The sequence below is a fragment of the Trachymyrmex cornetzi genome, unplaced genomic scaffold, assembly GCF_001594075.2.
Source record: "Trachymyrmex cornetzi isolate Tcor2-1 unplaced genomic scaffold, Tcor1.1 scaffold140, whole genome shotgun sequence".
Classification (NCBI taxonomy): domain Eukaryota; kingdom Metazoa; phylum Arthropoda; class Insecta; order Hymenoptera; family Formicidae; genus Trachymyrmex; species Trachymyrmex cornetzi.
Window position 1 is genome coordinate 266,611 of NW_017295983.1, and position 14,051 is coordinate 280,661.

The 14,051-nt window shown below is 33.9% G+C and overlaps 1 protein-coding gene across 2 annotated transcripts in view; it reads right to left on the minus strand.

Moving 5' to 3' along the window:
• Positions 1-572: 572 nt before the first annotated feature.
• The window catches only part of LOC108771158 (ABC transporter A family member 1), a 31,883-nt gene continuing 18,404 nt past the window's right edge, over positions 573-14,051 (minus strand). Inside the window, exons 10-24 of one of the 2 annotated variants that reach the window (XM_018523082.1) lie at positions 13,528-13,678; positions 13,053-13,126; positions 12,169-12,633; positions 11,544-11,893; positions 10,739-11,145; positions 10,336-10,593; positions 9,656-9,920; positions 9,095-9,269; positions 8,442-8,778; positions 7,826-8,103; positions 7,129-7,278; positions 4,440-4,801; positions 3,884-4,091; positions 3,262-3,601; positions 573-2,598 (exon numbers count right to left, since the gene is read on the minus strand). In XM_018523082.1, coding sequence (XP_018378584.1) covers positions 2,519-2,598; positions 3,262-3,601; positions 3,884-4,091; positions 4,440-4,801; positions 7,129-7,278; positions 7,826-8,103; positions 8,442-8,778; positions 9,095-9,269; positions 9,656-9,920; positions 10,336-10,593; positions 10,739-11,145; positions 11,544-11,893; positions 12,169-12,633; positions 13,053-13,126; positions 13,528-13,678 — 3,900 coding nt within the window. In that variant the 3' untranslated portion in view covers positions 573-2,518. The remainder of the gene's footprint in view (positions 2,599-3,261; positions 3,602-3,883; positions 4,092-4,439; positions 4,802-7,128; positions 7,279-7,825; positions 8,104-8,441; positions 8,779-9,094; positions 9,270-9,655; positions 9,921-10,335; positions 10,594-10,738; positions 11,146-11,543; positions 11,894-12,168; positions 12,634-13,052; positions 13,127-13,527; positions 13,679-14,051) is intronic. The other variant, XM_018523083.1, reaches the window with a different exon arrangement.

A 14,051-nucleotide genomic window follows, 5' to 3' on the forward strand; every position in this document is an offset into this window, starting at 1 on the left:
ATTATTATATTTTATTTAACAAATATTTATTTTCCGTAAATAAATGTTATATTAGTACTATTCAAACAATTAGATATTTGTTAAAATTTAGTACATTTTTCTCAGCGTATATAGGCCTATTCTTTTTGAATAGGCCTGAACTTTTGCACCAGTTCACCTTTCTTCTTCTTCTTCCCTCCTGGAGAGAAAACGAAGTAAGATGAACTGTAAAAGTTCAGCCAAAAAGAACAGGTCTTGTGTCTTAATTATGGTATTATTTGGTCTTTAATGGTATTAAATTATTTAATTTTATTAAAAAGAAGAAATGTAAAATAAATATTAAATATGTCTAAAGAAATCTCTGAAAAGAATCGAAACGTAAATAAAAAAAATAGAAACTACAGTAAAAAATGTTTAAAGAAATTTTTGAATTTTAATGCCGCGATAGTTTAAAAACTTTAATCAAATTTTTTTTATTTCCATTTTCTGCAGTCAATAATCGGACAAGATTGGTAAAATAATACTATTATGAGTGAAGGATTTATAACGGTTTACTAGCATGTGTGTGATTATACGATATAAAGGTTTCTTTCAGGATTGTAAATGTTAGAAACCAGCCGAAGACTGAAATCTTACGTTATCATCTTCTCGAGCCGGTCTATCGATTTGCAGCTACCATGAACGAGCTGTCCTGCCCGAAAACAACGGGACGTGCGCTCCAATTCCAGTGCAATATCGATACGAGATCTATTATCGGTAAGTTTTCAAATACGAAGTGAACTATCAGTACGTAATCTCAACTCTACGCCACGAGGACGTTCACTCCCCGCGCTTACACTCGACGTTCACTCTCGGACGCCGATCTCCGAGCGGAGGATCCACCACTCGAACACGACGTTACGGATGAAACGATGCCGATGAGAGAGATAGAGACGTCAGATAAAAACTTCGTGGGGAATTTAAAACTTTGAGAACAACGACATTCCACTGTTAAAAGGGAGCTCGTGTTCAAAAATCGCGACTATATCCCCATGGTATGTACCCCCGCAATACTATTTATAGAATAAATACACAAAACTTTGTAGAGAGAGTCTTTCGCGAAAGACGATTGCGTTCGTTCACTAGCGCGAACAATAACACCACCGTCGATGTCAATCCCTCGCCCACCCTGTCACCTCGACGTTCTCCTAAAGGAAATACACTATTATTAGATTCTTATTTGTTCTAACTGTTCCACGATTCTATCGATCGTCGTTCCTCCGATAATTCGAAGGCGGCCTCTCGTTTCAACACTTTCTCGAAGCACCATCTGAAGAGTTAACTTCATGTTTCATCATCCTCCAGTTATTTCTTCGACTTAAACTGATTTGTCCCGATACTCCTTGAAGCATTTCCACGCTAGACCTAATGGACTACTCCCCCGTCGTCTCTCGTCATTAATTTTACAGTAACGAGACAATTTTTGCTTAGCAATTATTAAATTCTTCATCTTTTTCCCATATAGTTCCTTTTAATCTCGGAACTAAAGAACTTTCATTAATATTTCTTTGAAGTTCCATTTTACTATATAGTTTCTTCAACATTTCTTCTTCGATAAAGCTGCAATACGATTTGTCACTTAATACTCCTTCAAAATTGTATACTAGGACTAGTGGCTAACTTGTGTATGTATATGTTCCTTCATAGCTCCCTTGTTGCTTCATCATTCTGCCAGTTTGGAGCTACAAAGCGACTAATTTCTTTAACACTCCTTCAAATGTAGGTTTTAGTACAGTTATCTATCTTCACCATTTTGTCATCCCTATAGTTTTCTGTCATCTTAATACTGCTATCGAATGTATAATGGTGAGATAATTGATTAGCTATCGTTCCATCTTTTTACGTTTCTTCATCCTTGCTTTGACAATCTAGAATTTAACTTATTTCTCTTTTTTGTTAACACAACCTATCATTCTTGTTTCTCTTTCTTCATTGTTCTATGATTTCTTCATTGTTTCTTCAGTACTTTGAAACAAGTAAATAATTCTTCATTTCTTCATTTTAAACGCTACAATTCTTAGATAATTATTTCTTGTTTTCCATTATATTCCATCTTCATTTCTCATTTCTTTATAAACTTCCAAACAGGCTTATCACCTTGCAACACTTCGAAATAAAATTAAAATTATTCAAAAACTCTTCTTGTCTCATCATTTTGTTTGTTTGTTTCTTCATTGTCCCTCCAAAAATTTGAAGGCACAAACCGATGTCTCTTCGATATTCCTTTGCAATACTAGAATCATTAGATAACCATTATGCTCGCCATTCAATTATTTGCGACACCTTGTAATAAAAAGATGACACGTTTCATCACATTGTCATTAGCGCAATCACATGATTTGTTGAGGACATAGAAATTCCCGAAACTAAGCAACATTTGTCATGTTCTAGCACATTCGTTTTCTTCACATGTAAACGAACAGTTCTTTCACGCGCACTGATCGCGAGTTTATCACTTATATCACGTAACGATGTCACATCGTCATTCCAAGGAAGTGTTCTAGTGCGAGAACTTGAGGAACACCTGTTCCAGGGTAGTTTGACTAAAGCTGTATTCTTCAATATCCAATTCGAGCTTGGCTGCAAGCAAAAATTTTCAAAAAGTTACGAAAATTTCCTTTACAATCGATTTACAATACAAGGCTAAAATTTTGAATTCCTAAATCGCGTACGCCGAAACTTTCAAATTTTAATTTCAAGCTCCCCCTCTCCCCCTCTCTCTCTCGCTCTCTCAAAGAACTCTAGATAAACTTTAATTTCATTTCTTAAACTTTTATTTATTTAATGTTAATGATTAAATTCCAAGTTTAAAATTTTGGAAATTAAAAATTGTGTAATTGCTATTAAGAATTAAGATGCGATATTCGAAACTGCTATAACTAAAAAAAATTATATATTCAAAATATCCAAATTAAAACGTCCCAGACTTAAAAATTAATAAAATTATATATTTTTTCTAATTTTTCCTTATCTTTTAGTTTTAATGTTCTCTTTAACCCTTTGGCTTGAAGAGTTTGAAGAATTTTCTTCGAATTTAATAATCGGCTTGTCATAGATACTTGTCAAAGAACACAAAAATCTAAGGATATTTTTGTCTCACTCGTGGTTGTAGGCCAAAGGGTTAATATTATGCTTGCATAAAAAAAATATCCTTAGATTTTTGTGTTCTTTGACAAGTATCTATGACAAGCCGATTATTAAATTCGAAGAAAATTCTTCAAACTCTTCAAGCCGTCTTCTCACCTTTTTCTAATTGTGTAAAGCACTCAGCCAGCGAGGTCACGGCATGTTGGGGCACGGCAAAAACTAGCCGGTCAGCGAAGCTCTCCTCCAGAGTGGCGTCGGGGAAGAGGCCGGCGACAAATTCCTTCAAGCCGGCGATCCTGTCGCCGGAGGGTGTCGTCGGTGTACAATCGCCGCCTAGCAGCTTCATCTCTAGAGTATACCCAGCACCATAGAGATTTTTTAGATGCTGAGTCGAACCGATGCATCTCAGCTCACCCTTCACCATTATGCCGACTCTTGAACACAGTGCGTCTGCTTCTTCCATGGAGTGGGTAGTCAATATAACTCCCCTGCCACCCTATTAATTAAAAAGATTTTTAGAAGAAAAATTTTAATATGTATAATCGAATCGAGACATCTTTAATCTTTTAATGTGAATTGATTGCTGTATATTCTGATAATTATATTGCTATTAAATATTATTTTATTATTTATTCTTCTTTCTTTGTTATATCTATATTTATTTGTATTGATTATACTTCTTTTTTATTTAGTTGGTAAAAATTTTTTAAAATATATATTATTTGAAAAATTTGTTGAATAAAGAAAAATAATTTCAAATTGTAGTATACAGCTTTACCTGGAAACTAGCGAGAATCGTATCCCATAGGAATCTCTTTGATCTGGGATCCATACCCGTGCTTGGTTCATCCATAAGAATCACCTTGGGTCCACTGACCATTGCCATCGCAAAGCTAAGTTTTCTTCTAGTTCCGCCGGAACATTCTTGGCTCTGCTTGTCAGCATGTTCGTGAATCTGCAGACCGGTTAAATACTGATCCACGATTCTGCAACATAATAATTAAAAAACAATATTGTATTAATTATATTGGAAATGCTAGTATCAAGAGACACGGTAATGTCTCGCACCAAATGGACGTTTTTAATTTCATCTTTTTTTAAAAAAGTAAATTTGTTATGTTAACTTATACATCAGAAAACTAGATTGCCATATGAAAAAGGAAATACTTAATTATAATGCTACGGTAATTTTTGACGCTGTAGTAAAACTTTAATTTTTAAGTATCAAACAAACTTTTTTAAATTCTATAATAATTCAATTGTTTATATAAGTTAACTATTATATCCCTAAAAAATTAATTATATTTTATTAGATGAATATTGAAAGATCGCACCTGTCGACTTCGCTCCATGGAACACCACGAATCGCGGCGTAGCATTCCAGATGCTCCCTTACAGTGATATTCTTCCATTGAGCGTCGTGCTGGGGACAATAACCCATCTGCCGGAAAGCTTCCGTCATGTGGGTGTTAATGTTATGACCGCTAATCTGCACCCTGCCCTTCGTCGGTGCCTCCTCGGCGATGATGATCTTCATTGCCGTGGTCTTGCCGGCGCCGTTATGACCTAATAAGCCCAAAACCTCGCCTGGTTCTACCGCTAACGAGAGATTTCGCACAGCAACTTTCCGCTCATCCTCACGCTTTGGACAGCAGGATGATCCTGACTCTTTTTGTCGATATTCCTTTCGCAGATTCTATAATCATGCGTTTTATGACATATGAGATAGAATAACTTAAATTTGCATTCCAGTAAAAAAAATTAATTTGAATATTTGCGTTATAAAAATTACTTTAAGTTAAAATAAATTGTGTTTGTGTAATTAATTTTGTTATAAATATTTTGTTATTCAGAGGATCCTAAAGTCGTTTTTTTTTACCGATTAAATACAATAATTTTCGTAGAATGATATCGTATATGCACATCACAGACGAGAATTAATAGTATCTCGTCGGTGACCTAATACATATTATATACGATATCATTCTACGAAAATTATTGTATTTAATCAGTAAAAAAAAACAACTTTGGGATCCTCTTAATAACAAAATATTTATAACAAAATTAATGCCGACAAAATATTTATAACATAATTAAGATCGACATCCTTACGATAGGAAGTTCGCGTCCTTGTGAATATTGAATAATAGTTAAAAACTGATAATATTATACTAATTTTATGGTTTATTAGTTTAGTAGACGTATTTATGCATTTAGAACTCAATAATACAAGATTTTTCTTTAAAATTGTGATTTCAGTGTTATTGTCAAAGTTTAATTATCAACAGAGATGATAACTGTAGAGAAAAAATTATAATTTTTCTACAATATATATAAGATATAGCTTTACAAGTATGCATATTTATTTATGAAACATTTATGTAATAAAAAATCGTGAATTTAATAATGTATGAGCCAAATATTTATGTTAATAATAACAAATTTATATCATTGTCGGTAATGTCAGCGTTCTTCAATTATCTCCGGGTCCCCTTGGGATCCTTTTTATACCGCCAAAAATTTGCCAGTGTTGACAGTCTTTAATAGTATCTCGTCGGTGGCATCAGTGCTTCTTACTGCATCGGAAATGTCGAAATTTAAGCCAAATAAGTGTCATTTGCGCGAAGTGTTAATCTTTTGCTTCCAATGGAAGAAAACTGCAGTTGAAGCTCATCGAATGCTTGTAGAAGTTTATGGTGATAGTGCTCCTTCCGATAAAACATGCAGAGATTGGTTTCGACGCTTTAAAAGTAGTGATTTTGATGTGGAGGACAAAGAGGCCGTTCTGAACGGCCAAGAGCATTCGAAGACGAAGAATTGCAGACATTGGTGGATGAAAACCCATGTCAAACGCAAAAACAACTTGCAGAAGCATTAAATTATACTCAATCTGTAATCGTTTGAAAGCCTTGGGAAAGGTCTACAAGGAAGGAAAATGGGTCCCATATGAACTGAAGCCAAGAGACATTGAAAGGCAAAAAACCATCTGCGAAATTCTGCTTACTAGGCAACAAAGAAAGGGGTTTTTGCATCGTATCATCACTGGGGATGAAAAATGGATTTATTTTGGTAACCCCAAACGTCGAAAAACCATTTGCGACCACGGCCAATCCTCAATATCGACGCCAAAGCGGAATATCCACGGAAAGAAGGCAATACTATGTATTTAGTGGGATCAGAAGGGTGTAGTGTACCATAAGCTGTTGAAATCTGGTTAAACATTCACAGGGGATCTCTACCGAGAACAATTATCCGTTCGAACCGAACATTGTACGAAAAACGACCAGAATATGAACCGAGACAGCATAAAGTAATTTTGCTTCATGACAACACTCAATCTCACAAAACTTGTCAAGGACACATTAGAAGCACTTCGCTGAGAAGTGCTACCCCATGTGACCTATTCACTAGACTGTGCCCCTTCCGGCTACCACTTGTTTCGGTCGATGGCACACGCACTTGCTAAGGAACGCTTCAATTCTTATGAAGACATCGAAGAATAATGGGTCTCTGACTGGATAGCCTCCAAAGATGAGTCATTCTTTCGCTACGGAATTCGCTTGCTGCCCGAAAGATGGGAAAAAGTTATCGCTAACGATGGACAATATTTTGATTAAAATACTTTTTCATTTTGTTTCTAAATAAAATATATATTTTTTGCAAAAAAAATGGACGGACTTTCCGATCGACCTAATATATTACTTTTACAGATTTGGAAATTCTTTTCCAAAATACCGAAACAAACTAAAATGCATTTTAAAATTAAAAATTGATGCTTTCGCAGAGCATTAATAAAATTTATTTATAAATTAAGTAGTGCTGCTATAATATCATAAAACTCTTAAAACGGTCACTTTTTGACGCCATTTTTCTCAAAATTGCCATATGTTAGTCAAATTTTGTCAACGAATTCGTGTTCAGCAAGCAAAGATACGTCGGAAATGATTATTCAATGATCATTCGTATTGCAAAATAGTGTTGGACAGTCTAATGTCCTCAATTCATACTTCATACTTGACTTACTTGAAGCAATACTAGGGGCGGTTCTTGACCGAGAGCCGGTGAAACGACAAAATTGAAAACCTTTTGTCGCTCGTTCTTTACATCCGTATCTTCGTGTTCGCCAATATCCGAATTTTCCATAATTTCCTCACGAATGGAATTGCCATCACGCTGTAAAAAGAAAAGATCTCATTTATTACAAAAATACATTTCAGAGATAAGGTTTAATATGCTTTTAACAGATGTAATCAAAAATTTGCTGTTCACCTATAAATATGACTGGAATATATACCTTAAATTATATTAAAAAATTGTTTATCTACGATATTTATTTATTAAACAGACAAAAAATGATATTATTTAGAAACAAAAATATACCTATACATATATATACGTATATTTCGTGTAAGATACTATTGAGTTTTCTCAATAACATAAATCATTTTTAGATTATAATTAAATGAAGAAATTTATAAGCAAATTAAGAAAAGAAAGAAAATTATTTATAAAGAAAGTAAATTTAAAAAACAAAGAAAACCAAAGAATTCGACATTTTTCTTCCTATAATATCAAATGATTTGAATCGTATCGCAAGATATAAATATGAATATAAATCAATGCCATGTAACTTTAAAATATATGTTTGTACGTATACAAAGAAAAAATAGGTACGAGTGGTAATAAAAATTTTAAGTAATAACGTTAAATTTGCGCTAACCAGAAAGTAGTGTTTAAACACATCGCTGACATTGCCGCCGCTTTTGTTGATGTCCAGTATGAGTAGTACTATAAACCAAACTGGACATTGTAGCAGTGCACCAAAAGCCAGCAATATAATCTCCATAGTGAGGTAATCAGACATGGCGAGATAGTGACAAGCCGCATTGATGGAGCACATCAAATGAACGCGGTCCACGTAGTACACCGCCGCATACGGTACGTACATGCTGTTCAATAGGGAAAAGGCCACGTGCAACGCGAACGAAGCTGTTCCACCTTGAGCAACAAATACGTAACAAGTAATTTTGATGACATCAATTTTGGTAAATGTATTAGAAAAATCAGTTATAAAGCTTATAATTTCAGAGCTAAGAGAAAAAATATATAAATAGTTCGGCAAATCGACAAGACTGCAAGTTAGGATTTAACATTCAAAATCAAAGGCTTATAGCTAAAGCTTTTCAATAATAAAAGAAAAAGATATAAATAGTTTTATTCCATGACTAACATTGCAAATTAGACTTCAAACTAAAAAAGCTTGTGAAGATGGCTTCCCATTACCGTTTCACTGAAAAAAAATGATGAGATGATTTCAGTACATTGGTTTTATTTACCGAGTCCTTGCATATCAAGAATCATAACAAGGATGAACGGTAGCAATCCGAAGAAAGTCGCGATGTTCGGCAACATGCTTTGCGCGGAATCCACTTTATCGAAGATGTAACTGAGACATGTAGAGAAGACGATAGACGATGGGCAGTAGAGCATAATAAGAATGCCGAGGGTGATGATGGCCGGTATTTCCCGTAGCGAAGGCACATCGAAGAGAAATATGATGCCGAGGATGCACAGGCAGATGAAAATCATCAGGCCGACTAGTACAATGAAGTAGCTAAAAAAGTACGTGGAGAACGACAGGCCATTCACGCGAAGCTGATTCTTCGCTTTGATCTGAAAAATATTTTTATACTGTATACAGAATTTCGGAAAAAAAACATCACATTTAATTTTAACTTTTATGTTTACTAAATCCAGAAACAAATGTACGTTTAATATATAAGAGAAAAAAAATTCAAAATATCCACTTTGCTTAAAATCGATAAAAGAAACTTTGTAGTTCGTTTAATTTTAAATAAAATTGGAGACTTTTAATATCAATAGATTTTTTGTTTTAGCTTAATAAATATTATTAAGATATATGTTTAATGCTAAATATTATATATATAGCCGTATAATGAGGTATAAGATTTAAAAGTAAAATCTTTACCTCGCGATCGTTAACCATATCCACTGCTAAAGTAATTGGCAATATTATGAAAACCATGCCGAGAAAGATAGCACAGCTGGCTGCACCGATATTAAACTGTTGGGGTTGCGACGTTTGCTGGAAAGGGTGTGTATGGACTTCGATCGGCGTAGCTTCATTCTTACCCGAGATCAATCTAAATAAAAATTTATAATTCGTAAAAATATTACTCAATTTGAGGCACGTACTTATCTAACTAAACTACAATCTCTTTTGTTTGTTTAAGTTAAAAATGTTTCAAGAAATTAATTTATAGTTTCTACTATCTTACAATTTATTCAATATACAATTAATTTCTTTATAACTTTATATTTTTTAAAATGCTTTATAAAGGATACAGCCCAATTGAAAGAAAAAATTTTACTAATTAACCAATTAAAAAATGCTTCGAAGCATTAGTAGCATCAAATGGATTCTAGACAAAATGTAACATGTTAAGCATCTTTTATTTTTAAGGAATTTATATCTTAAATATTTCAAAACTACTAAACTTTCTTTATTTTTTCCACATGATAAACTCACCTATAATAAGCGTTCGAAAGAATGTTTATCAATATCGGAAGGGAATGTTGCATCGTATCGTTGTATGTGACGGTCAGGTTGAGCCGCGGTAGATTATAATCATTAATGTTGAAGGCGGCTATATGTGGCGCGATATTCATTAAATTCGCGAAATTGCCATCGTATTCTTCAATGTGCTTCGTGTCTTGAGTTATACTGTCTATCAACTTGGTAATGTCGTGGTCAGTATTATTTAAGTAGAGGATCTCGGTTTCGTTGTATGTATCTAAAAATGGAAAGCATGCCATAATTAATTTGATTTTTCAAAAATAGTAACTATTTTATATTAAAACAATATTAAAAATATTATATAATTTATGTTCTATAAACTAAAGTTTTTACGTAATTTGTCCATAAATTCATGAACCTGATTAACTTGTGGCAACAACCTTTAATTAAAATATAATATCCCATATATTCGTGAATTTATGGACATGTACTTAAATATGTAATAAAATTCTATATTTTTATAAAAATATTTTTATTATAAAATACCGTCTCAATTAAAACAATAGGAACATTGTTCTTTATAAAGCTGATTTGCAATTAATATATTATTTCAAAATTAAAAAAAAATTAATTGAATGTAAATAAAAAAGAAACTAAACTATTTCCTATTTTGCATAATTTCAATCACTTACGGCTATCGAGTTTTAGCGACTCCATCTTGACATCGACCGTTCGGATGCTGTTCAAATAGAGACCAAGCGCTACCAGAGCCAGTGGCGTAACGATCGTGAAATATAGCAATTGGAGGTTCCTGAAGAGTCTGAGTACTCTTATACGTAACATGGCATAGAGTATTTGAAAGAAGTTAGGCCGAATCTTGATGGCATCTAGGCCGAGGCCGAGCACAGGTGGATTTCGATCATTATGGATGCCGTCCGGCAAATCGTTGGCTATAAAATAATTCCATAATATTACTGACTAATGATTAAACAACATATACATATAGATATTTAACATTAATTAATAACTTATAGATAATTAACAAAAGAATTTATTTATTTTAGGAAAAAGCGAGAGAAGAGGTGACCCACGTACCCTTCCCTTGACCGTCGGCCTGTACGATTACCCCCTCGTTCTGCAAGCTCTGATACGACGTGCTCTTGGACTGCAATGAAAGTGATCGGCTGAGCGCGCGATTACGCACCATCTTCTTCGACAGGTTGTCCATTGTGCACTCGATCTCCTCGTCCTTTTCCAAATGCAAAAATACCTCTTCCAGAGTAGTCATCGACACACCATAGCTGCTGATGCCAAGCCTGCTCGAACGAGTCTTGATCTCGTGCTCGATGGCGGAAAAAAGGGGTGCAAAATTTTCCACAGAGTTGTGAGGTAGAATAAAGCTCAATTCTCGGCCGTGACGTCTTGCCTTCTCCGCTTTGCTCACATGTGATGTTACTAACCGGCTGATAGCATGTTCTCTGGCATTACCCTCCAGGACTAATCTGCAAAATAATTGCAAAATATAATATTTATTAAATGTTCAAAATTATTTTATTTTTTACGAAAAACTGTACACACTTTGCAATTCCTCATTTTTATTGATATAAGCTCTGATAAAATACAACTGAATTTTATCAGAGCTATTTAAAATACACTGAATTTTTGTACTATCCCATGCTTTTTTATAGTAAATAAAAAATTAAATGATTTTTAAGTCAAATTAGTTAAAATAAATATAATTTTAAAACAGAAAATTCCTTTTCTGTAAGTTTTTCTTTAAATAAAAATTCTTAATTCTCAAAATTCAAAATTTAAGAACTTTGATTTTATAAAATTTTTTAATGAGTTTCCTGTCAATGTAATAATGCAAGAATAAATACTATAATAGTGGCATTCATACGTTAAATGGTATCCAATGCCGAATTTGTTCTTTAAAAACAGAGAACTGCCACAACATCTGAGTTTTCCCTTGCTGATTACTGCTTTCCTGTCGGCGAGTATATCCGCCTCGTCCATAAAGTGAGTTGTCAATAGAATCACTTTTCCGTGTCGCCTCGATTGCAGAAGAGACCACAACTGTCTTCTCGAATAAGGATCCACCCCGGCGGTAGGCTCGTCAAGGATAATAATTTTAGGATCGCCAATGATCGCGATTCCCACAGATAATTTTCTCTTCTGTCCACCACTTAGATATCGTGCGAAAGTGTCCGCTTTCTCGACTAGATCAATGTCTTTCAGGGTTTTCTTCACCTGGAGATTAAATATGTCAATCTTTATCGATTTTTACTCTATTTTAAATAAATAAAAATATCGAGCTTCATTATTAAACTATATATATTATACAAAGTAATATATAAATTATTATAATATAAATATAGTAGAATATGCGCGTATAAATAATTTTACTCTTTACCCAATAAACAAGAAACGTTCCAAAACATTTCAGTAACGTTGCAACAACGTTGTAACGTTACTGAAACGTTCCAAAACGTTACTGAAATGTTTCTTATTTAGTGGGTAGGTACCTCATGTCGTATCATCGAGCGTGGAATGCCACGCACCGCGGCGAAGAACTCGAGGTGCTCGCGCGGAGTCAGTAAATCGAAAAGGATGTCGTGTTGCGGACACACTCCGGTCATGCTGCGTATTGCTCGCATGTCGTTAGAATCGCGCACATCATAACCGAATATTAGAGCGGTGCCAGATGTAGGTGCGGTCAGGCCTGTAAGGATGTTGAAGAGTGTGGTTTTGCCAGCGCCGTTATGACCGAGGATGGCAGTAATTTGACCTTCGTAAATAGTCAGATTGATGCCATTCACCGCCTTAATCTCCGGTTGTCTGCACTTGTGGAATGATTTGTAGAGATCAGCTATCCTGATCGCTTCGCGGCCCTTCATCTCGCGCACCACCGGCTCCACGTCGCGATTCGCCTCCTCGCCCGGAATAAACGAGTTTGATTCACCGTTTGACGATGGCACCTGCAAATATTTCTATGAAAACGACAATTGTGACACTCCTATAACTCATCAACAAATATTCTCATTATATGTATATACTTTTACTCATTAACCGTTGCAGTCAATAAAATTATTATTATTATTATCATCATTTTTATTATTAAAAGAGAAAAGACTAACACACAAATCTTTTAAATAATTTAGAATAATTTTTACACGTTTTTATAAAACCCGAACTTTTATGCTACTTCAAAATATCTCAATTAGTCCATGTATGTATATTAATAGAAAGTTCATCTCATTGTCAGTAATTTAAAAAAATATATAGTATTATCTAATGTGTGTATAAACATATATATATGTGTGTGTGCGTGTGTGTATATGTATAATATATTTTAATGAAAGATTTATAATGTTATTTATATTTTTGTTACATACACTTAAGAACTCACCCTTTGAACCTTCTTTTGACACCAAAATCCAGGTAAAAAGCAAAACCAAGGTGGCCTCTTTGTTCCATGCTCACCTAGAAATTGATTTTTACATTAAATTTTATCTAGGTTTATCATATATGATCATTTATCATATACATATGTGTATATATTGTGTACATATATATTACAATATATAAGATAATTGCAGCGCATCATGACGCCGCAAATAAATTGTTGCTAAGAATTACTTGAATATAAAGGTGCTTTTTCATGCAGACACTCGGCGCTCATTTTTAGCGTCAAAATAGGTCACGTAATCGAAATCGACGCTTGATATTCATCAATTTTTATCACGTGATCTGTTTCAACGCTAAAAATGAGCGTCGAGTATCAGCTAAAAAGGCATATCTTAAGAGTATTTTTGTACTTAACTTAAAACAAAATTTGAATATTTCTAAACAGTTTTTTGCATTGCGATAAAAAAGAAACATACTTGGAATTACGGAGTCGAGATAATAGGCCAGATAGCCGTACAAAAAGATATCCAAAGTCATCATGATGAGACTGCCACCGAAAGGTATTCCTGGGCCGGACCAGAGATTGTCGAAATTTACTCCTTCACCTTGCAGATCTAATACCAGAGACTAGACAAAACAATGTCAAGCTTTTTAAAATGCATGACCCATCACAAACATCGAATGCAGTTGCCATATAATATAAATATAACATATGTACATACATATGTAATATGTTACATACCAATTATATATTTATGTACATTTGACAAGGCTATACAAGAAATCCACATTATCAATTATGAAAATATCTGCAAGTTTCTCCTTGTTTAATCATTTATTACCCAGTAAGCAATAAATGTTTCAAAACGTTTCTTGTTTACTGGATAAGTAAAATATTTCGTTAATACAGGGTGGGCCATCTATTGGTACGTTTTTAAAAATGCGATCAAATGAGCATACATTGATATTTTTTATTAATTTTTTTTAGAGGGAGCCACAT